At 41.6% G+C, this 23,307-nt stretch overlaps 1 protein-coding gene across 5 annotated transcripts; it reads right to left on the bottom strand.

Annotated features, from left to right (window-relative positions):
* Positions 1–2,956: 2,956 nt before the first annotated feature.
* On the bottom strand, positions 2,957–22,658 carry TASL (TLR adaptor interacting with endolysosomal SLC15A4). Of its 5 annotated transcripts, XM_065677244.1 has the most exons (3): positions 11,550–11,764; positions 7,566–7,654; positions 2,957–5,044 (listed from the first exon to the last, which is right to left on the bottom strand). In XM_065677244.1, the coding sequence occupies exon 3, from the start codon at positions 5,041–5,043 to the stop codon at positions 4,186–4,188; it is 858 nt and encodes a 285-aa protein (XP_065533316.1). In that variant the 5' UTR covers position 5,044; positions 7,566–7,654; positions 11,550–11,764; the 3' UTR covers positions 2,957–4,185. The 5 variants fall into 5 exon arrangements, 4 of the variants coding, with proteins under 4 accessions (XP_065533316.1, XP_065533317.1, XP_065533315.1 ...); XM_065677245.1 differs by lacking the exons at positions 7,566–7,654; positions 11,550–11,764 and adding an exon at positions 22,573–22,658; XM_065677243.1 differs by lacking the exon at positions 7,566–7,654.
* Positions 22,659–23,307: the final 649 nt, after the last annotated feature.

Below are 23,307 nucleotides of genomic sequence, written 5' to 3'. Positions count from 1 at the left end.
CACAGGATGCATTTCATTAGGTGTGTGACAAGATATTAACTTCATCAATTAGCAAAAGTGCAGAGACCTTTTGTATCTCAGCATTGGTTTAAAACCTGTAGCAAGCCATCACTGTAAAATGGCAAACTCCCTAACTCGGTATTCGTCCCTCCTGAATCTGGGAGATAAAGAGACATCTCCCCTGTCCACACCAGTAACAAAGATATTTTACAGCAATTCTGATAAAAAAATGGTAACAAAACCTGCATCCCGTCACCCCTCTTCTGCCCAAACTGTTCCTGGCACATGGTTACATCCTCAGCAGGTTCTGTCTCGGAGAGAAACGCATGGGAGGAAAAAAGCTTAGGGAAGGGATAGTCCTAAATAACTCTCTATTGCTTCAGCCTGTGAAAGAGCAGCAGGAGGGGAAGGAGCTGAACCTCAAGGTGCTCCATGGAACCCACCAGTGGTGGGAGATCCCAAGCTGCTCCTGCCCTGCAGCAGCTTGCCCGAGGTGAAACCCCAGCAACATGCCTGGCTGAACACAACAATCAGAACATTTCATGTTCATGTGCTCACTTTCACGTTCAGCACAAAGCCCAGCCTGCAGTTTATATCCCTTCTTCTTCCCTCACACTGCTTTTTAGCATGGATAAGAAATCAGAGCCAGCAGAGGGGTTAAATCCAAATGCAGGACCCCCAGGTTGCAACAAATCTGACGACCGCCTTTTCCCTCTTTCCAGCTCCACCAAGGATTTTTCTCATCACGTTGCACACCCGGACTTCCTGGAGGCACACAGGGGTAGTGCTCACCTGCCACAGTGATGGGCTTGGACTCTTGGGGGCACAGTCACGCTGCATATAAACAACAAAACTCCTAGCTGCTATAATCACGTTATCAGCAGTGAGTAATATGTTCCGGAAAAAATTCCTAAGGAAGCTGCTAGCGTGTGCTGGCGGTGGTTATAAACTATCCTTCTGAGATCAGTTTCTTGACAGCTGGTCAAAATACCAACCAAACAGTTACTGAATTATTCATTACAATCTTCTGTGCCTTCTTAAGCAATCTTAGCCATATTAAAATAGCCATATTATTAGGAAGTATTGTGAGGGCAGAACTCAAACTCTCCTCTCCATCACACACTCCCCAGACACTAGAACTCCATCAGCATATTGATAAGCTTGTGTCAAGAAATGATGTGCCCCTGGCTAAAAATTAGTTATTTAACAGAGCTACTAAAAAATTGGGATCTCTCTCTCTTTAAACGTTTGACCCTGAGGCAGAAGAGAAGGGGAGGGAGGGAGAAGGAGAGAGACGATAATCGCATTAGATAACAACCTGACTCATGGTAATAGCAGCCTAATTGCTATCCAAGTGCTTTTAGAAGGAAACAGCCACACCTAGAGAGGCACCTGTGCAGAGGAAGATTATTTTTAAATGGAGGAAGGACAGAAATATAAATGTACTTTCAGCTGAGCACAGTGGAGTAGTTATTTGTTTATGTAGAAACTGTCTTAAATCCAAAAGCCATTTTGTACTACTTCAGATAATGGGATGCGGCTGGTATGTAATTCATGTGAGAAGCAGGTACACTGCAGGGCTCAAAATGAAATGGGGATTTAGGCAGGGAAAAGAAAATAACCATATGTGGGGAAGAAGTGGTTGATGGAGTCTTTCTGGAATAAATCAACTTCTGCAATGATAATGACCTTCCATGAATAAAATTCATAAATGTCAGTCTGACAGTACAAAATAAAACCTTTACTTGAACGTGGGTATGGCTGTAGTGATTTGCTTGGAAGGAAGCTGCACAAGAATTTCATGATTTGTAGCTGATCGATTAACCAAATATAAGTATCAAACATGCCTTCTATATGCAGGAACCATGTTTTTGTACATTTAAGACTTGTCTTTCTTCTCCTCTGCTCTGTAGCCCATTGCTATAGCCGCACTGTCCTCTGAGTACTAAGCCCCTCGTTCTTGTTGCAGGCCTTTGAGACGGTATCTATGGAGTGAGCCCAGTAAAGCAGAGGACCTTTCCCTGTGGGTCTAGGCAGGCCTCCCAGCCCCTCCCCTCCAGTTGCCCCTGCTGTTCCCTGCGTTGGTTCTGAGTCAGGAGGTTGTGGTGAGTGGATGCTGCCTGCAGGTTTGGCCACAACCCTACCAGCTGGGGGGAAATCAAGATCCGGACTTCTAAGTAACAGATGATAAAGTGCTGTTTAGTTTGCGCAGGACCTGGTCTGTGGAGTGGGTAGAGTTGAGTGTAAGAATCAATTATGCTCTCTGATGAAGGTGCCAGCTCTTTCAGCAAGGGTATTGATTTATGTATTTAACTCTGAAAGTTGCTTTCTACTACATCTTTTGCTACTAAAATTCAGTGATGTGAATGTCAGTAGGCATGAACAAAATCCCAATGTTTTGAAAAGCCTGAATCTATAGGACATAAAACTACAATATTTGCTTGCTTTTGCTGTCCTCTGCAAGCCATTTCATAGATTCTAGTGTATCTTTTTATTCTGGGAGAATTTTGAGAGATTTGTTGGTAATGGATTTTGCATACAGGACATGTGTGTGTCTGCGCATTATCATGAATGGTATTTTCTCTTAAAAATAGCATTTTTTTCTATTTTTAAAATGCATTTGATCACAGTCTAGAAATATCATACGCCAGAAATTATCTGTCTTGAATTGCTGAATAATAGTATTTGGGTAGGCTGCTATGGCAACATATAATACAGACTCTGGATTCACACATAAAAGGTTATTATGGCAACTGATTTTTGGATACCCCTTCATTGCACAAGCAGGAAAATATACTGAGTTATCCCAGTAACCTCTGAAAAGACAGCAGCAATAGAATAAACTGACTATTTTACATTTGTTTTGAAATATAGGTAAAGGCATGCCTTACATTAAAAAAAAAAAAAAAAAAGAGAGAGTAAGAGCACAAAGACCAGAACAACAGTGTGGAATCAATAATGTGAAAGAAATATTAATATTTATGATAAATTAGTATTTATACTAGACTTGGAAACCAATGACGGATTGGCATTGACAATATGTTCTCCATAAGACAGACTGAAAGTAGGTAACCATCCTTGCCACAATTGCCACAATTTCTAAAAGGCTGCTCTTTTTGTTTTCTTCTTTTGTAAGACTTAGTGAAATTTTGCAAAAAAGGGCCACCCTATTATAAATACGTCAGTTTCAAGTTATACACGATACACAGCGATGATGCTAACAAAAGAAGTGGTTAGCTGAGCTGCTGAGCAGTCTGCTTCAGTTTTCTTTTTGCATTCAGAGGAAATGTTCACATTAATTAAATGGGCTTTGGAATAGCCCTTACTTTTCAATGTGCAATTCTCTTGAAGGAGAATTCTTTCTTTTCCCCCTTTGCTATCATCGCTATCCCCACACAACCACTCCTCAGCTACACGACTGTAAGTAGCTGGAAGAGGTGGTGCCTGCCTGTGACTGCAGGTCATCAGAAACTGATTTAATGGTTCAGCCCAGTGCAAACATGCAGGTACACATGCACACTGTTTGGAAACAGTTTGTCTTCACAAAATAGTCTGGTAACTTTTGCACAGGAAGACACCAAGTAAACAACCAGGGTTAGTACAGAAGAAACCGTAAAGTGTCTATACCTTAATATCTTTAAGAATAAATTACAAAAGTTTTTGAGCGATGTCTTAAGTAAAGCCACTTGGGGCAGGGAGATGAACTAGATAGCATCCTAAATTCTGTATTTGTGTGGCTCTGCCACCACTGGGCTTGTGCTTGTGTGGGTGCAAGCCTCCACTGCACACAGACCCCGAGGCAGGATGGCAGACTCCAGGCAAAGTTAAATAATATGTCAAGCATGTGGGGAGGAAGGAGAGTCATATGCTCTTACTCATTTTTCTACAAAACATTTTGAAAACGTCTGAGGCTCACAAAAATAAGCCTTTAAGGAAAAATTATTTTTTAAAAAAAGCAAAAAACTGAAAAAGCCCAACCCAATAAATCACCTGCTCCACAGTAGGGGCTGCAGAGTACAGATATTTTCACTTATTTAATACATACTGAAAGGTTTAATTTAAATGGTAGATAGTAAATGCATTTTTAAGAAGCAGAAAAATGTCTTAAAAAACTATAAATTGACCTTGCAGAACATAAAAGCTTTCTAACAGCAGACATGCAAATACTATGCATTAGTGTGGCTATTACTGGGAAATATGCAGACTAGGCGTGCTAATTTCTGAAGATATTTTTCCACTGGCTATTTGTAAGAAGCGGCTAATGACAATGTCCTTGGCCTTGGTGGTCTCCATATTCCTCTCCCGTGATATCTGCATGCTGATTTGATCTACATTAGTCATGATAAGTTCCGAGGCCAGGATGTGAGTGGGGGATGCCCTGTTTGCTGTGCTATCCATGATGTACTGCTTATAGAGTTCCACCAGCTTCTGTTCGAGGTAGTTGTTCAGGGCTGAGTCAGAGAGGGGCTGCTGGTGGGGCACTAAGCTCGCCAGCCTCCAGCACGAGGAGTATCCTTGGGCCGGCTTGCGAATGGTGTCGCTGGTGGTGGGGACCCTCATGGACTCCATAGGGGGAGGAATCTCTGAGGACTCCAAGAAGGGGCCGATGCCACTGTCACAGGTAAAATCTGTTGTCACTGAGCTAATTGGTACCACATAGTCCCCAGCTATATGCAAATCATTGTAGTTCTTACAAATGCTTTTGCAGGAAGGTGGAACCAGGTAGGTGTCTTTTTTTGTAAGCCCCTCACAGACATGCATAGATGGAGATGGCTGCTCTGTGGCTGCGGGATGATGTGTAGGCTGTAGATTATCCTTCTGCCTCCTGCTATGCTTGCTACCTCGAGAGCAGACAGAGGAAATGCACTTGCCAGCATATCTGCATCTCTGAAGGAGGCTTTTTCCTTGTGCTTCATCTGTGGAAGAATAATTAATGGACCTCATTTCATACACCACTTCCTCAGCCGAACTCTTGCCATAGAGCTCCCGGTTCAGGTCTTCACAAAGGTAGGCAATTCTGTAAAGGTAACCTTCTGACAACATCCTTCACCAAAGGAAAGGAGCCACCAGAAGACAGAAAAAGAACACAAACCCATTAGTTCATTACAAACACATTGAGTGGTGATTATACTGGAAAGTCTGTTACTAGCTGCAAAGAGATGTTTCCAATTTGGACGTGAACAAGAGTGTCTTTCTAAAAGACTTGAGGCAATGACTGACCAGCTAGTTTCCCTGTTGTGATGTTAACTCAATCACATCAAAGCATATTCTGTATAACATAATATATGGCATGTCCAATACATCCACAACAGTGAGTTGAGAAGAGATGAACAAGAAGTGGCTTGTTGTCATAATAATTGCTGTAATATCTAACACTTAAGTATCTGTATTTTTGCCCTTAACTTCAGTAAGAAGTCAAAGGGGTTCCCATTCTTCACATATACTTTGAAGCAACCTTTGTTTTGTGGTCTGTCAGCTGCCTTAAACTATGTTGATTTGGGATTCATATTGAGAATATCACCCCTTCTGCTCCAGACTAATCAATGATTGTCACTGTGGTTCCTTTTTCATTAACAAATGTCACATCATTAAATTAGCACTTCACACTTCTGTATGCAAAGCAGGTTGGAATTAATTGTCTCTAACTTTTAGACATGAAAATGTCAGTGGCAAAAGCAAGGCTTTTTGGAGGCACAATTCATCTGGCTTGTTTAAGACACCAATGAGATGAATTGTAGCCTATATTTGCTTATCACTCTCCAGTTACTATAAAAGGAACTTAAACTGACAACCCTTGACGTAAAAATCTGCAGTGTACTTTTGAAGGGACATATTTCAGTGCAATGCATAGGAAAGTGCACATTTCAGAAGTACTCTGTCTCCTTCACTGTTGGATTAGTCATAAGTACCACCACCAGCTCTGAAATCAGTTTTGCACTGTGTTTCTACAAAGGCACAGTCAGGTTCCAGCAATCTCTAACTCACTCCACAGTCTGAACAAGTGGCTTAGTCTCAAAAGCTGCACAGACATGTTAGTAATGAAAGAGAGGACTTGCTAGCAAGGACACGCATGCATCTACACATCAGCAAATGTTCTGCCCAAGCTTTAGCAGCTCCACTACCACATAATTGCTCTTAAGTCCACTTCTGTCTTTTCCTTTAATAGATGCCAAGGAAACGGTCAGTGAGAAAGATGTCTTTAAAAAATGGTTTGGTCTAGCAAAAAGAAAATAAATCATAAGTAAAAGTTAAAATAAAAACTGTTCTTTTCTTTCTATAGTACAAAATATATGATAGAGGAACGAATAACTTGTCTTAGTTTTAATAATGAGTACTTCTCTTAATTTACTATTTAATCCAATTATATAATTTTAATCTTTAACAGATACTGACTCTGCAGATATGAACATATGTTCCACTTATTTGACAGTTTGCCTGTCTATTTCACAACACACGCTGTGATGCAGCACCAGAATGGGAACATCTTCCCATAAACTGTGAATGGGGAGGTGTCATCTCTCTGGCACACGCTGCACTACCCCATGCTGCTGTAGACTGTTCGACTTATCTTTTCCAAGAGCAAATGGACTCTCATTTCTTAGCAAATTATTTCATGTGTCACAGTTGCAAGTACAAAATGCTGCACCAATAACAAATGTTGGCTAAATCCCATCCAATCATGGATATAAACTTTATGCCGATGTTAGGAAGGAGAGAGCGTGAGAAAAGCCTGTCCTCAGGAGGAAGAAGGAGGAAATCACTTCCGCACTATGAAGAGGGTTGGAGGGAATATGAACTTCCTTCAGAAGGAAATACTCACAGAAAATTAAATGTGTCCAAACACTTGCTTTGCTGACCCTGGATCCTCCCTTCTGCTGCTAGTTGTGTGAGATTTCCCACAGGCAGGTAACATCTCATGAAAAATGATCTATTTACACAACGAGGGGGGAGTGGAAATCACGCCTGGGGCTTAGTATTCCTTGCAGTATGCTTCTGTTCCCTTGCCTTAGTTTTTAGCTGTAATTTAGGTGCTACCACAGAAATCTTAGGCAAATGCTAGAGCTACTCAGGTTATCAACGCACCCCCCTTTCTCTTCTTCTGTTCCTCTCTTCTGCAATGCAAAGGATATTCCCTTCCCCCAGTCATCTAGGGCCCAGATGGCTTGATTTCAAAGTCACTACTAATGTTGGCAAGAATGAGTCTGGAATTCCTATACGGTTAATCCTATGCTTATTTTTAATGTGGGTTCTGAGAAATGAGTGGAACATATGGCCTGTTCACTGCTCAACCAACTTAGGCAAAGCCAATAGTGTTCAGGCAGTATGTGACACTTCTGTCTTTCCTACTACCCAGATGTTTGTTGTTTCTGTCAGAAGGTGATACATTAGAGAAATGAAACCAATGGTTTCATTTCTTTGCACTGCCTTCTGCAATACTTATTTTAAGAGTTTCAGAGCATGATGTCTGAGACAGGAGTGGAAACAAAAGAACTGGCAAATTGAAAGGATCAGGCTTCCATCCTGCTCACGAGTTGTGTGTTTTGTTGAATGAGTTACAAGCTTACCCTTAGAAGCTGGCAAGGACTGTTGCACTAATCTATTCCCAGCTCTGCAAGGAGATCTGATTGAAGTTTTGATAGGCAGTGCTGAGAGCCTGAATGCAAAAGAGACGTTCTGATACTTAATATAACATATAACTCTGCCAAGTTGTCATTCCATCATTACCAGTTGCTGGTCACGCAATTGGGTCACCTTTAATTCTTGTATTTTATGTCTGATAAGGATGACAGTTCTCATTAATTCTACTTCTTGTGCCCCTTCTCTTAATCCCCCTTCAATGCCTCAGTCACATGCATGTACCAGGATTCCAAGTGCATGGGGATTTTATCTATCGTCTTTCAATATTTTGGGTTTTGTGCTCCTTAAATTGAGATTTCACTTCCCTCTTCATGAAAATTACTGAATTTCTTTCCTTGCACAAGGAAAAACTGTCCCTTTTATTATTGTGATCTGATGCATTTTGCATGGGAGGTGAACAAAGAGATTTTCCCTTGTGTGGCTACTGTTCTGGCAGTGGGAGCTCACTACATTCTGTTCAAACCTGGTAGAGACAGAGAGAGAAGACTGTACAAATCACACTCTTTTCTATCTGACATAGTCTTTATTAGTCAGATGATTTTAAAAACTCATATGTCTTGCCTGGGGTTTTTGTTCAGTTCTTCAGTGTAAGAAAAGCCTAAATGCAGGATGAATGTTTAAAGCCTCATGGGGAATTCAGTGGTATTGCCAGTATTTTCTGAGTGGCAGCAAGTCTGCTGGGTTATAATGCTTAGAGATGGTGCCAGCGTTTGCATAAAGACCTCAGATTAAAGTCTGGGAGCAGGCAAACAGAATGGGAGTTCTTGGCTCAGGATAAGCAAAATGGTTAAGGAAAGCCTGAGAAGTGTACACAAAGAGGTATGATAAATTGTGTCCTATATACAAACCTGAGCGAGATGAAAAGTTGCTAGGGAGAATGGAAAGAATGTGGTGCCAGCTGGGATCACAGCTCAGTAGGGAAAGGGACAATCTTTTGCATTGCAAAAAGAGGGGATGGAAACTCATATAAGAAACAAGCTTGCTTTGTGTATGTCTGGCTTTAAGATCCCTACTGAAAGTGAAGCTCTGAATGGCACTGAAGTTGCGCTGCCGGTGGTTAGAGATCAAGTTTTATCACAAGGTATACCTTAACTTCTAGCTGACTTACTAGATGGGATTCTCAATGAGATTTTAGTTCCCCTGTCTCGAACTCAAATCCTGCGGAGCCATCTGCAGCATTTTTTCTCCATTTTAAGAAACAATTTTCCAGTCAGTGGGGATACAGCAGATTCCCTCACTGTGATTTGGGATCTATCTCAGGTTGCATGACATGCATGCAAGAGTTCACCTGGCAAGCAGGTTTGGCTGGAGAGTGAGCCTGTGTATGCTTCAGTACCTTCCGCTGCTGTGAAACAGCTCCCAGGAAGCCTCAGTGCATCCAGTGTAGGGAAATCCAGTATAATGACCTGTGTCTATGGATGAATATAGCCTTTCCTTAATGCCTGAAACCCATTTGATCTTCGGTATCTGAACCCCATTTGATAAGGGCTGTCTCCAGTGCCTGGGGCTGGTTTGGGTACAGGTAGTGCTGATGACAGGAAACTGTGTGATGAAGTGGACGCATCAGGAGGGAAAGCCGTCTTACAGAGAGACCTGGACAGGGTGGAAAAGTATGTCAGGAAGAACCGTCTTTGTCAACAAAGACAAGTGCAAAGAGCTGCAGATGGGACAACATAACCAAATGCCCAGTACAGACTAGAATCTGACATGGCTATGGAGAAGCATTGGTGAAAGGGACCTGGTGGAGTTACCATTGCTGGAGGTTTTCCAGATGGACAGGGTGCTAGATAATCTCATCTAGGTTCCCTTCCCCATGAAAGGTTGGACCAGATGATCTTTCAAGGTCCTTTTCAAACCGGACTGTTCTATGATTCTATGATAACCACAGTTGCCACTTGAGGTAGGTGTTGGCCCACTTTGTCCATGGCAGAAGAGAAGAGGAATAGCTAAGAGGCACTTTTGCAGAAGCATCCAAATACTACATGCTACTTGTGTAACTTCCTCTTCCTGCTGCTGCTGCTCTGGAAGTTCTGGGACCTCTGGGACTGCACAGTGAAGTTCTTTCAGAAACAGCCATGAGCCAAAGCCTTCTTGTTCCCTCCCCACAGCTCTCTGCTCTGACCTTTTGGTCTTCTCACAGAAGAAAACACAAGCCCTGCTCATCTTTATTCACATGTCAACAGTTCAAGAGATGCAGGAATGCTAGGAGCACCTCTCCCACAGGGGAATATGAGCTGACCTGGAGACAACAATTAGAGTAGGTTTGTGAGGATAATAATCCTGTATTTCAAGAGTATGCGGGAATGTCCTTGAAGGACAGGCTGAAGCAAGCAAGTGAGGACAGGCATCTTCCCCAAGAACACGTGATACTTTATATGTCTTTTGTACTGTTGAATGTTCTTGTTATACAAGTGTCTACCCATTTGTAATCATGCTAAATGGATTGCAGTGAGCTTTGGGAGCACTTGATTTCTTTCATTTAGGAAAAAAATACATTTTTATTGTATTGTTTGAGTGTTGTTCTATCTTTCAGTGGAGTTGGGGCACAGGCTTCCACAAAAATACAATTAAGACTGTATCTAGGTAAATACAGTTTCTTGAGCTCTCAAATAACTTCCCATCCAAGCCTGTTTTATCAGTTCAAGTTCCTTGAAACTTCATACAGAGCAAGCCTGGTTCATAATTTTGCACATTTTTCTTAGTCATCCATACCCATACAAAGTTGGTTTAGGATATCATCAACCTCGTTTGACAACATTTTACATCTCATATCCACAGCTGTAAGCAACAACATGAAATGTGAGGCAGGACAGAATTGGGCACTACATTCATAATCACAGAATCATAGAACAGTTTGGGTTGGAAGGAACCTTAGAGATCACCTAGTTCCAATCCTCATGCAGTAGGTAGGGACACCTTCCACTACACTTTTCTTTCATGTCTTTCTGGGGTGGAAATAATCTCATGGTTTTGGATTTCCATGTTTATTTTAATGAGTTGTTAGCTGATATCATGACTGAACTATATGGACTGCAGTATTTTGTATCTAAGCAGTTGAAGTGAAGGGGAAATGAATTCATGTGCACTCTTATGGAAGAGAATACACTTTCTAGAAGTGAAAAGAATAAATGCTAAAGAAAGACAGACAGAAAAGGCTGAAGGGGTTTCCCAAGAGATTGAAGGGAAATGATGCACTAACGAGCATTGAAATATAAGTCACATCTGCTGTAGAGTATAAAAACGAGGGGGCAGGGTGCATATTGTATGTGTATACTCATGTCAAGCTGTGAATTAGAAGCAAATGAAGAAATTCGCTATGAATCAGGAAAATAAGATGGTAACTCTTGTTTATACCTTTTAATGTCATCTTGGTCTGAGAGAAGTCTAAGCTTTTTTCTATTAATTCTTTTTTAATACAATGCCCAAGTTTATCTGTTATGGTGTCTGTTTCTATTTCTAATCTACAAACGGAGTACTTCCCATTGAGGACACTAACATGCACAGAAAGGCCAATAAAAATACCAGAATTATGATAAAAGCAACAGACCTGGTAAGGCTCCCTTTTGAAAGTATTCTAAAAAAAAACCATTTTTTACTATGCTTTTATGAAAGGCTTTAGAAATACCAGAGGAACAATTTTTTTGTTTGGATTTTGAAGTTGCATAGCAATCACAGTCAGTCATGGTTGTGAAGAAGGCACTTTTGAAATGCTCTTATCACTCCTTAAGGCAGCAGAAACTGCATGCAGTCAGTGGATGAGATGCTGCAAACACACACATGCACGCAAAACAGAAAAAGTACATCTCCATCTTACCAGCTGTGATTCCACACAAACAGAACTGAGCCACTTTGATAAGCAAGAGCAACACTTTCATACATATATATAATGCATAGCATATTTTAGTTCTTACCTCCAAAGACACAGCAGCAGACCAGGTACAGAAAATTTGTTGTCTTCTAACCAGTTTAAAGCTTCCTGTGAGTCTGTCCTACCCCAAAATGCAACACTCTGTTTTTATTTCCTTTTGAAATACACTTCTAAGATGACATGTGTTTTATTTCTACTCCTCTACAGCACAGAATTATAGAAAGAAAGTCCCTTAGGAGATGAGGGGTTTTTATAACTGACTGAACAGCAGCATGCTAAACTTGCTTCCTCTTTTATGTCTAAACGAAACTTTGTTATGAAACTGTGTGCTGTTAAAATAGCTGATTGCAACACACTCAGTCAAGGACTTCTCTTTATTAACTGTTATTAAAAAAAACCCAAAACCTAGTGAATTAAACAGCTAGAACAGTCTTAGAGAAACTGCTTATTTGTTGGCAACTTTACGGTGTATCCCACTTCAACCACTACCTATTGTTTTCCTTTTAATTGACACCTCAAGACATCTAGACATGTCAAGATTGTCAAGCCAAATAGGTAGGAAGACTGAGATGTCAAAGCAGAAATGCATATCCCAGCAGGCCTACTTTGCTGTCTGCAGACCCTAATATATCTCATCTTCCACCAAGCCATACAGCTCAGCTGGTTTATCAGGTTTTGTTTGGAATCTGCAAAATCTGTCATGAAGAAGGTTAGACTTGAGATGCTCTTGGTACCTCAGTGCCTGCCATCCCCACAAAGGCAGCTTGTCTTAGCAGGGGCAGTGTATGAAAATACCTTGGGCAAGGGAGAGTTTGCCCTCCAAGCTTGAGGTGTACAGACAGTGAACAGGACTTTGAGATTGGTGTTAGGGTATTCCTTAAAGGACATATTCTTTATGCGGCTTTGAGCAACCTATTCTAGTGGAACATGTCCCTGCCCATGACAGCGGAGTTGGAGCTGGATGATCTTTAAGGTCCTTTCCAACCCAACCGATTCGGTAATTCCATGACAGAGGATAAGTACTGTTTAAAGGATGTAACTGGAGTGTTTGAATGGATCCCAAAAAGATGTACAGAATTTGCTTAAAAACCCATCATCAGGCATCCATATTTTGCAATAATAAGAGAAATTTATTTTCACTCTCAGGGTGTTATAACTCCTTTCCTTATTTTTACTCAGAAACCTCCAACTCTGCCAGCCAGAAAAATATGAGGCAGTTCAACATTTCTCTTAACATAATTTTTCTAAATATTCCCTGTGATACGATACATAATTGGGAGTAGTATACAAAGTCTTCTTAGTCATAGGCATGGAAAAAGTACATATGTCAGTCTGGCCTTACTTATACACCACCAGCTAACACATACAATAGTTTAACTAAATAATGTTGTACCCAATCATATGCTCTGTTAAGATCAACAACATCTAAAAAGCACAAAAACTGGAAAAAAATGGCAGTTTAATGCAAACCTCAACAGATGTCTTTGCTGCAAAAGTGCTCCTGTGGAAACAAAGCTACTGTAGTAACAGACAACTCTTTTATGCTTAACATAAATAATGATTTTTTTTCTCTGATCTTTCACTGGTACTGTGGGCCAGCATCAGGCCTTGTCAAATGTATGCAGGCCCAACATTTTTTTCGGTGTTTCTGTATCTGGTTGAAATAGTATTGAGGGGAGCAAGAAATAAATTGCTGGGAAATTTTACTTCTTTTGTACATCCAGAGATCTTTATATACACAGAAGCTCAGTATTTCTAGTTAGACTGTTGGGAAATAGCTTTGGTAGTATAAAAAAGCAGCTCTGTAGAGGTCCTCAGAAACTTTTCAAAATATACTAAAAATCATCTAAATCCATGTAAAAACAGCCAGATACAAACAGGCATATTTTTTGAAAGTAAAAAGTGTGTCCACAGCCAGAAAAGCACAGCTACCCAGCATCACTGAAAACTAAATCTGCTTTATAGAGATACCTCAGTATGGATTCAAGACTTGCCTTCAGGCACTTAGATTTGGAAAAAATAAATGGCTTTATTTTTTCTTCCCCAGGCATGCGCATGTAATGTTTTTAGTGCTCTAGAGGAAGTCAAACACTATCTGTATTTGTACACAGTAGCTGTATAAACTTAAACAGGGGAAGTTTAGATTGGATATAAGGAGGAAATTCTTTCCTGTTAGGGTGGTGAGACACTGGAATGGGTTGCCCAGGGAGGTTGTGAATGCTCCATCCCTGGCGGTGTTCAAGGCCAGGTTGGATGAAGCCTTGTGTGGGATGGTTTAGTGTGAGGTGTCCCTGCCCATGGCAGGGGGGTTGGAACTAGATGATCTTGAGGTCCTTTCCAACCCTAACTATTCTATGATTCTATTATTCTAACTGCATGAGAGGAGACGGAAAGCTTTAGCACCGTAGGGAGTCTCAGTCAGTCCCCTCATCTGTAAATGTAGCTCAGATTGTCTGAGGCAAAGCCGATTTATTTTTATCAGTGTACTCCACTACAGTAAGCCCAGGGCATCAAGAATGTGCTATTCCCACTCCCGCAAGTGAAAAGGAAAACATTTGAAGTAAGTTGCACAGTTCCCTGTTTCCTTCTCTATCACATTCTTTCTACTGTCAGGGAGTTTTCTCCAGGAAACTGCTTTAATTTTGACCCTATGTACACCTTAGCTTTTTGTTTCAGTTCAGGAGTTTATTTCCAAAACAAATCTGCCAGTTGTATGCCCTCACTATGCTTTGCCTCTTTTAACCATGTGAAGCAGATTCCTTTTGGATGAAACTCAGCAGGAGGACACTCACCAGGACCATACTTCAAGTGTGCCATGGGCAAGTTTCCTCATGGGCTTTCACAGGACACAGCGGAGCTAGTCAAATCTGACCGCCCCAGAACATGTATACCATGGAGGTAGGGTTTCAGCACCAGCTGTTTCACTGTTCACATCTGCTCCAAATGTGGTGCACTATTGGCTGATGTAAGCAGAACAGAAAAATGTTGTCAAGGGACTCATCTATAGAATTCTACTGGACAGTTTATCATTTCTTCACCGAGCAACCCTTGCTCACTGACGCGATTCACCTAGCATGTCTCAGTATGTTGTAACAGATAATGCTATACTGCCATAAACACAAGGTTGAAGTTCCTTTTGTACACCTACATGCTCCACCACAGAGGTTCAGTGTAAGTAAATCTCTGCTTAGCCTGGGCCTGTTTTGTCGAGCAGTGCAAAGCAGCTGTCTGTCACTTGTAGGTGAAATGTTTGCGTTCTAGAAATAATAAGTTGGGAGCCTTTGAGAGGATCAATATTCCATAGCTTTTTGTGAAACTTAATAGTAGGCATAAGTGCAGAAAATACATCAATTCTCATGTACATATATTCCAGCAGGCATGTACAAAGTAAGCTCGATCAGGTTATCAAACAGTTATAGCCCTGTCCCTTTTCGGTATGTCTATGCTATTAACTAGGAATTTTGAAATTCAAAAGGTCAAAGATAACACCATACGATTACCACCTAGTTTATAATTACTTTGTGCAATATGATGATGAAGGGAATATTATGAATCCTTCTGGTCATGGGAAGGGAAAAGGTTACTGAAGGAAATAAGCACATTATCCAGTGCTTCATCATAAAGAACAATCATGAATGATTTATCTTCCTTACAGCAGCAAAATCACTTATATTTCAAGCTTCCCAGTATGCCACATTTGATTAGAACCTGAAGCTCAGTTTCCAATGCATCAATTACACCAATAAAATCAATTATTTGAGTAAAACAACAGTCTTTAAACAGGAAAGAAGCCTCCATTGTGCACAGTTTTCTTTCCTCTCTTTTAATTACTTGAAGTAGAAAAAAGATCAATATAATTTTCTAGGTAAAATGTCAGGATTCCCATCTTCCACAGGAGGGCCAGGAAAGACAGGTTTTCAGATATCTCAGTCTGAATGGAGCCTCATGGAAGAACTACTCCAGCCCTCGACTTGTAAGGTGGAAGAAAGGTGCCTGTGGCATTATCATCCTTTTGGCCACATGCTTCTAAGGAGAAGGAAAAGGGCTTAGACGCACAGACAACCTTTGAAGCTCTGGAAAATGGGGGTGAGTTTTGGTGTCCACCTGTATTAATTACTTCTGGATGCCCATGGCCAGCAACTGCCCCCACAGCTCCGAGAAGTCTCGCTATGCTTGCGGCCCAGAGCCTTACCTTTAGAAACTGAGTCGGGGAGCACAGCACCTTTCACATCACTAAATTGATCAAGTTTTGCACCCAGAGTTTGATACTTCAAAATGAAACAGTCGTTTCGTCATACAAATGACCACTAAATCTTTTAGCTATCTACAGAGGCAAGACCTATGAATTTCCTGATTTCTTGCTGCATTATAATAAGATTTTTGTACTTCAAGTGACAATGGAATAGGGAACATTTGCTACCTTACATGCTCCTTCAAGGCAATAAAATCATAGAACCATAGAATAGTTAGGGTTCGAAAGGACCATCTAGTTCCAACTCCCCTGCCATGGGCAGGGACACCTCACACTAAACCATGTCACCCAAGGCTCTGTCCAACCTGGCCCTGAACACCACCAGGGATCGAGCATTCAGTTTCCCTGGGCAACCCATTCCAGTGCCTCATCACCCTCACAGTAAAGAGCTTCCTCCTGATATCCAATCTAAACTTCCCCTGTTTAAGTTTTAATCCCTTACCCCTTGTCCTGTCACTACAGTCCCTAATCAAGAGTCCCTTCCCAGCATCCCTATAGGCCCCCTTCAGATATTGGAAGGCTGCTATGAGGTCTCCATGCAGCCTTCTCTTCTCCAGGCTGAACAGCCCCAACTTCCTCAGCCTGTCTTCATACGGGAGGTGCTCCAGCCCCCTGATCATCCTCGTGGCCCTCCTCTGGACTTGTTCCAACAGTTCCATGTCCTTTTCATGTTGAGGACACCAGAATTGTGCACAATACTCCAGGTGAGGTCTCACAAGAGCAGAGTAGAGGGGCAGGATCACCTCCTTCGCCCTGCTGGTCACGCTCCTTTTGATGCAGCCCAGGATATGGTTGGCTTTCTGGGCTGCAAGCGCACGCTGAAGCCGGCTCATGTTCAGTTTCTCATTGACCAACACCCGCAAGTCCTTCTCCTCAGGGCTGCTCGGAAACTCTACTCTGCCCAGCCTGTAGCTGTGCCTGGGATTGCTCTGACCCAGGTGTAGGACCTTGCACTTGTCATGGTTAAACTTCATGAGGATGGCATCAGCCCACCTTATAAGCGTGTCAAGGTCTCTCTGGATGGCATTCCTTCCCTCCAGTGTATCAGCTGAACCAAACAGCTTGGTGTCATTGGCAAACTTGCTGAGGGCGCACTCAATCCCACTGTCCATGTCATCGACAAAGATGTTGAACGAGACCAGTCCCAACACTGATCCCTGAGGTACACCACTCATTATTGGTCTCCAGCCAGACATTGAGCCATTAACCACAACTCTTTGTGTGCAGCCATCCAGCCAGTTCTTTATCCACCGAGTGGTCCATCCATCAAATTGATATCTCTCCAATTTAGAGAGAAGGATGTCGTGTGGGACAGTGTCAAACGCTTTGCATAAGTCCAGGTAGATGACATCAACTGCTTTACCCTTGTCCATCAGTTCCATAGCCCCATCATAGAAGGCCACCAAATTGGTCAGGCAGGATTTCCCCTTAGTGAAGCCATGCTGGCTGTCACCAAGCACCTTGCTGTTTTTCACGTGCCTTAGCATGCCTTCCAGGAGAATCTGTTCCAAGATTTTGCCAGGCACAGAGGCGAGACTGACTGGTCTGTAACTCCTCGAGTCTTCCATTTTCCCCTTCTTGAAAATGGGGGTTATATTTCCCTTTTTCCAGTCATCGGGAACTTCACCTGACTGCCATGATTTTTTCAAATATGATGGACATAAAATATGCAATTTATTCATGAGAATATTTTGTTCCTCTTTTGTGGCTCACATAAATATTTCAGTTATGTCCAATCATCTCTATAGGTTCAATCTATGTGAAAATGAAGGAAAAAAAGCAAGGCCTTTGATATAAGAAAATTATAAGCCAGACCACTGCACCCTCCAATAAATTTTCCAAGCCAAAGGGAGTTTTCTATGAGAAAAAATAGCAGTATTGGACATAGTATGTTGAAGCTGTTCTACATTATGTTCCCAGCATCAGTCTCTTCTAGTAATGAATAACCAGTTAATGAAGTCTTTTCAGTTCATGCTCTTTTCTCCTCTTACTAATTTACATGAGCTATGAGGCTGGTCTTGTCACAGTTCTGAAATCCTTTCCTGCAATCTCAAGCTCTCTTCATTCATAATCCTTTATTTACCTTTAGTGGACAAACTGTTCTGCCCAATTTTTTTTTAATGTAGGCCATAAATAATGCTGCTCCAACATACTTTTAATAAAGTACTTTACTGTAAAAGCAATCCCATTGATGGCAGAGAGTGTATTGTGGTTTCCGTGCATAACCACATATGGGCACACAAACATACAAGCATTACTATTTAGTCTGCAGTGCATGAATCACAAGTGGCCTGTAAAGCATCAGAAGTTAGTGTGCTGGACAGGCTACCCTCTTTCCATTGTCAGTGTCTGGCAAAAAGCAAAAAAAAATTTATTTTTTTTTCCTTTTTCCTGATTTTTTTAAATTTGTTTTTGTTTTTTAATTTTGTTTTTAAACTAGTAGCATGATAACTTAGAAATGGTTGGCTTTAAACAATAAATCTAAATGCCGCCTACTTTTTAATACCCCCAGAGACTTAAACAATAAAGAGAAAAAAAGGTGGTCCACAATGATACATAGAATCATAGAACAGTCAGGGTTTGAAAGGACCTTAAGATCACCTAGTTCCAAGCCCCCTGCCACGGGTAGGGACACCTCACACTAAACCATGTCGCCCAAGGCTCCGTCCAACCTAGCCTTAACAAAGCCAGGGATGGAGCATTCACAACTTCCCTGGGCAGCCCATTCTAGTGCCTCACCACCCTCTTCCTTATATCCAGTCTAAACTTCCCCTGTTTGAACCCGGTACCCCTTGTCCTATCACTACAGTCCCTAATGAAGAGTTCCTCCCCAGCATCCTTGTAGGCACCCTTCAGATACTGGAAGGCTGCTATGAGGTCTCCACGCAGCCTTCTCTTCTCCAGGCTGAACAGCCCCAACTTTTTCAGCCTGTCTTCGAAAGGGTGGTGCTCATAGATAAATACTCACTGAGATACTGATGTACACCATAAATTCTGTGTACAGCTTGCTCTCTGCTGCTGACTGACATACCTCATGGTATGATGCATTTCAGCAACAGAGGAGCTTGAAAGCTGGGTAGAGTGCAAACTGCAACTACTCTTTAAGCAATGAAGCATATTCTTCCTCATCTCATCAGCCAGCTCGATTGAAGGGTTTATCAGCAGCTATAGCTGTCTTATGTTTGCACTTTACACATCTTTTTAGGGGGTCTTCTAGGATAATTTTTTAAACTTCCAGACATCAGTTCTCCTTCTTTCATAGACTCTGTGTTATGGTAGTCCTTGTCCATACCTTTGAGAGAGGAAATTTAGGAATGAAAATTTCATAGAATCATAGAATGGTTTGGGTTGGAAAGCACCTTAAGATCATCTAGATCCAACCCCCCTGCATTGGCAAGGACAACTTCTACTAGACCATGTCACTCAAGACCATTTTCCATCTGGCCGTGAACACTGCCAGGGATGGAGCATTTACCACTTCTCTGGGCAACCTGTTCAGTGTCTCACCATTCTCACAGAAAGAACTTCTTCCTTATATCTCATCTGAATGTCCCCTGTTTGAGTTTGAACCTATTACCCCTTGTCCTATCACGACAGTCCCTGATGAAGAATCCCTCCCCAGCATCCTTGTAGGCCCCCTTCAGATATCGGAAGGCTACTGTTAGGTCTCCATGCAGCCTTCTCTTCTTCAGGCTAAACAGCCCCAACTTTCTCAGTCTGTCTTCATACGGGAGGTGCTCCAGTCCCCTGATCATCCTCATGGCCTCCTTTGGACTTGTTCCAACAGTTCCATCTCCTTCTTACGTTGAGGACACCAGAACTGCACACAGTACTCAAAGTGAGGTCTCACAAGAGCAGAGTAGAGGGGCAGGATCACCTCCTTCAACCTGCTGGTCACACTCCTTTTAAGGCAGCCCAGGATACGGTTGGCTTTCTGGGCTGCGAGCGCACACTGCCGGCTCATGTTCATTTTCTCATTGACCAGCACCCCTAAGTCCTTCTCTGCAGGGCTGCTCTGAATCTCTTCTCTGCCCAGTCTGTAGCTGTGCCTGGGATTGCTCCAGCTCAGGTGTAGGACCTTGCACTTGGCTTAGTTGAACTTCATGAGGCTGGCATTGTGCCACCTCACAAGCATGTCAAGGTCCCTGTGGATGGCATCCCTTCTCTCCAGCATACCAACTGAATCACTTAACTTAGTATCATTGGCATACTTGCTGAGGGCATACTCAATCCCACTGTCCATGTTACCAACTAAGATGCTGAACAAGATCATTCTTCAAACATTGAAAACTTCTTTAAATGCTTGAAATTCATATGAATCATTTCAGCAATGTGAAAAAAAAATCTTTATTATTGTTTTTCACCTGTAAACCTGAGCGTGTGTAGCAAATAGGTGTGATCAAAATCAGTATTTCAGGTGGTGAATAAATCAGCCACTCCATATCCCTGTATTTCAAAGTACTTCCTGCAGAACAAAAAAGTGTGTGAGCCTCTATATCACATCACTTCCTACACAAGAATCCCACAGGGATGTTGTAATGCATTCTTTGCTTCACAAGTATGAAATGATTACTCACATATGCTCAATTAATCAGCAGTTAATTACATCCTATGCATCAGATAGAAAGGCATAGCATTGGATTAATAAGACTAACCAGTACATCTGGGAGGAAATATTTTTGCTGCTTGGAACATAGCTCCCCTTTTATTGGAGTATTGTCTACAGCAGGGACTCCTGCATTCCACAGCACCATCCCTGGAAGAGTGCAGCAGAGTCTGAAATTGTGTTACCAGTGTTGCCAGAGCTTGGCTTTCTTTCCCTCAGGAGCTCTTTTCCGCTTTTTTGCCCCAGGGTGAGCTCTGGATTCCTTTCTCAGCAGGTCTCCAGATTTAATAAGCTCTAAGGCTCAGAAAATCCCAGCTGATGAGAGGTGAAGCTTGTTGTTCCACCTGTGCGCATCTTGAGGACAAGGAAGTCCTCATCTCTGCAGGGCTAGCTCAGTACAATATTAGCAGTTTTCTCTCTGGCTTTCTGTTATATTCCCACTCTGGCTAGACAGACTCTCTGGGATAAACCAGGATTTTCTGTGTAATTCCAAAGGAGGAAATAGTTAATTATATTATGAAAGTTTCAAATGCTATTTCAAAAGGCAACACAGATTGGCTAGAACACTGCCTACCTGCATAAAATCATGCCATATGATACATTCCCTAATTGCAGTGCTTGCATTGAGTCTTTGTTAAAAATAAATCATGTGTCACACTGCTAATATACTTCTTGGTTCAGTGGTAACTAGTCACTAGTGATGACACTTCAAGATCAGGCAAAAATCTTTTAACTGAAAAACAAGATTGGGCAATAGATAAGATTTTTCTTCTCTTTTAGTTTTTCAGTATACCTCAGTGTAATGTAATCAAACCAGAGGAAGTCAGACTTCTAAGAAGAAATTTGTGTTGATAGTGTATCAAAGTACCACAGCGATTGCAGAAACCCAAGAGGCACTAGAGTTTCGCGTTACTATAGGTGCATTGACAGAATGTAATTTCTACTTAGAGCCATCCAGTGGTGACTGGCTGAATTTCATGCATCTTTTTCTCAAGTACTGGCTCTTAGTTTGACTCTGATTTCCACATCCCCCACTTCTTATTCTTTCACCTTTCCAGCAATCAAAAAATTCAATTCAAAATTATCTCTGAATTAAGGCACTGTCTTCAGCAGGTTTACAATGACTGCAGAAACCTGGAAGCAGCAACAGAAAAAGCAGTGGATCTGCTGAGTACTTTTAACAAGACAATAATAGAAAACCCTCCTGCACTTACATAAAGACCAGATGCCAACAAACCACTGCCTGTGCTTTTGTTTGAGTTAGGTATTCCTGGGCAACCGTGCCATGAACAAATGAAAAAAGGAAAAGCAGCAAATATGACAGGCTGGAATGACTGCAGACATATCGTCGGTTAACTAACAAAGAAACAATGGTCATTGCAGTTTGCTGCTGAAGCAATATCCAGGGGTGTGAGACCTGGCAGAGGGGGTAGAGGGAGGAATAGTACCATGGACAAGTTTCTCAAAAGCAGATTGAAAATTAAGGGTCACCAAGGTGATTTTTTGAAAGAGAGGAATGCTGGTGAGAGATTGGAAAACATTAAATCAATTAATTATACAGTTATAGAGAACCAAGGAAGCTTTTTCAGATGGAGGCTGAAACTGAGATTTTGCAAGGAAAACTGGTGGCAAAAGGTTATCTAGCTACGTTAACAGGAAAACAATTTCAGAAAGATGGATCTAGAGTGATTTCTGAAAATAAATACATCTGCTTAAAGGTGGGACTCAGTGGGTTAATTAAAAGTGTATTTTTGATGTAGCTCTTGGAGGATTTACTGAAGATACATATTCATATTCAGGAGGACTGGGACAGAAACAATGAAAAGATTTAAGAATAAGGTACACCGTTTTGTATTTTAAAAAATGCAATTACGAGACTCCGGTGTGTCCCTGCAGAAGGAAGGCCAATATCATCTTGTGCTGCATTAGGCAGAGCATTGCCAGCAGACTGAGAAAGCTGATGCTTCTCTGCTCGTCCCTGGTGATACACACCTGGAGCACATCTGGAGCAAAAGCAGAGACAGCTGGGACTGCTCAGCTGGGAGAAGAGAAGGCTCAGTGGGATTTATTGATGTGCATAAATACCTGATGGGGAGAGTACAGACAATAGAGCCAGGCTCTCCTCCGTGTTGCCCAGTGACAGGATAAGAGGTAATGGGCACAAACTAAAATACGAGAAATTTCATTATATACAAGACACTTTTTTACCATGAAAGTGATCCAGCACAGGAACAGCTTGCTCAGAGAGGCAGTGGAGTCTCCATCCTTGAAGATACTCAAACTGCAACTGGACACAGCTCCGAGCAACCTGCTCTTACTGACTCGGTTCTGAGCAGATGTTTGGACCAGACGATTTTCACAGGTGCCTTCCTGCCTCAACTGGTCTGTAACTCTAAATAGGAAGAAGAAAATAAATAGAAAATAGAGTAATTGGTACAAAAGAAAACAAATATTTCTCTGTGAATGTTTGTTGCTACTGCAACATAGAATAACAGTGATGTGTGAAAATATATCAATACAACACAGAAATATGTGGCTGTAGGCAGAACACAATAGATAAAAGCTGGATATGAAACTAGACAAAGAGGTAATAGAATAACCACAAAGGGGAATAATGGAGACAAAAGGTAAATAAAGACTTTTTTGCTCAAGGTAGCTTTTGATACTTGATCATTTGGGTTATATTGCCAACACTGCCAACATCTGCTGTTTCTGAATGAGATCTGTAAATATTACATTACCAATTTTCTCAACTGGTAAAATCACTTAACAACGAGTTCTAGTTTATGTAACACTTTCAGGAAAACAAGACAATATCATGGATTTGGTTACACAAAAGGCAAACAAACTCAATTGATTTCAGTAACCACTAAGTAAAACTGGAAATAAAGAGAAAGCTAACCAAAGAAAGCAGCCACAGGGTAAGTAACTACATTTCCATAA

This window comes from Lathamus discolor, chromosome 4 (genome assembly GCF_037157495.1).
Source record: "Lathamus discolor isolate bLatDis1 chromosome 4, bLatDis1.hap1, whole genome shotgun sequence".
In the NCBI taxonomy this organism is placed as follows: Eukaryota; Metazoa; Chordata; class Aves; order Psittaciformes; family Psittacidae; genus Lathamus; species Lathamus discolor.
Note: the sequence above shows the minus strand (reverse complement) of the source record. Positions and strands in the feature narration are given on the sequence as shown.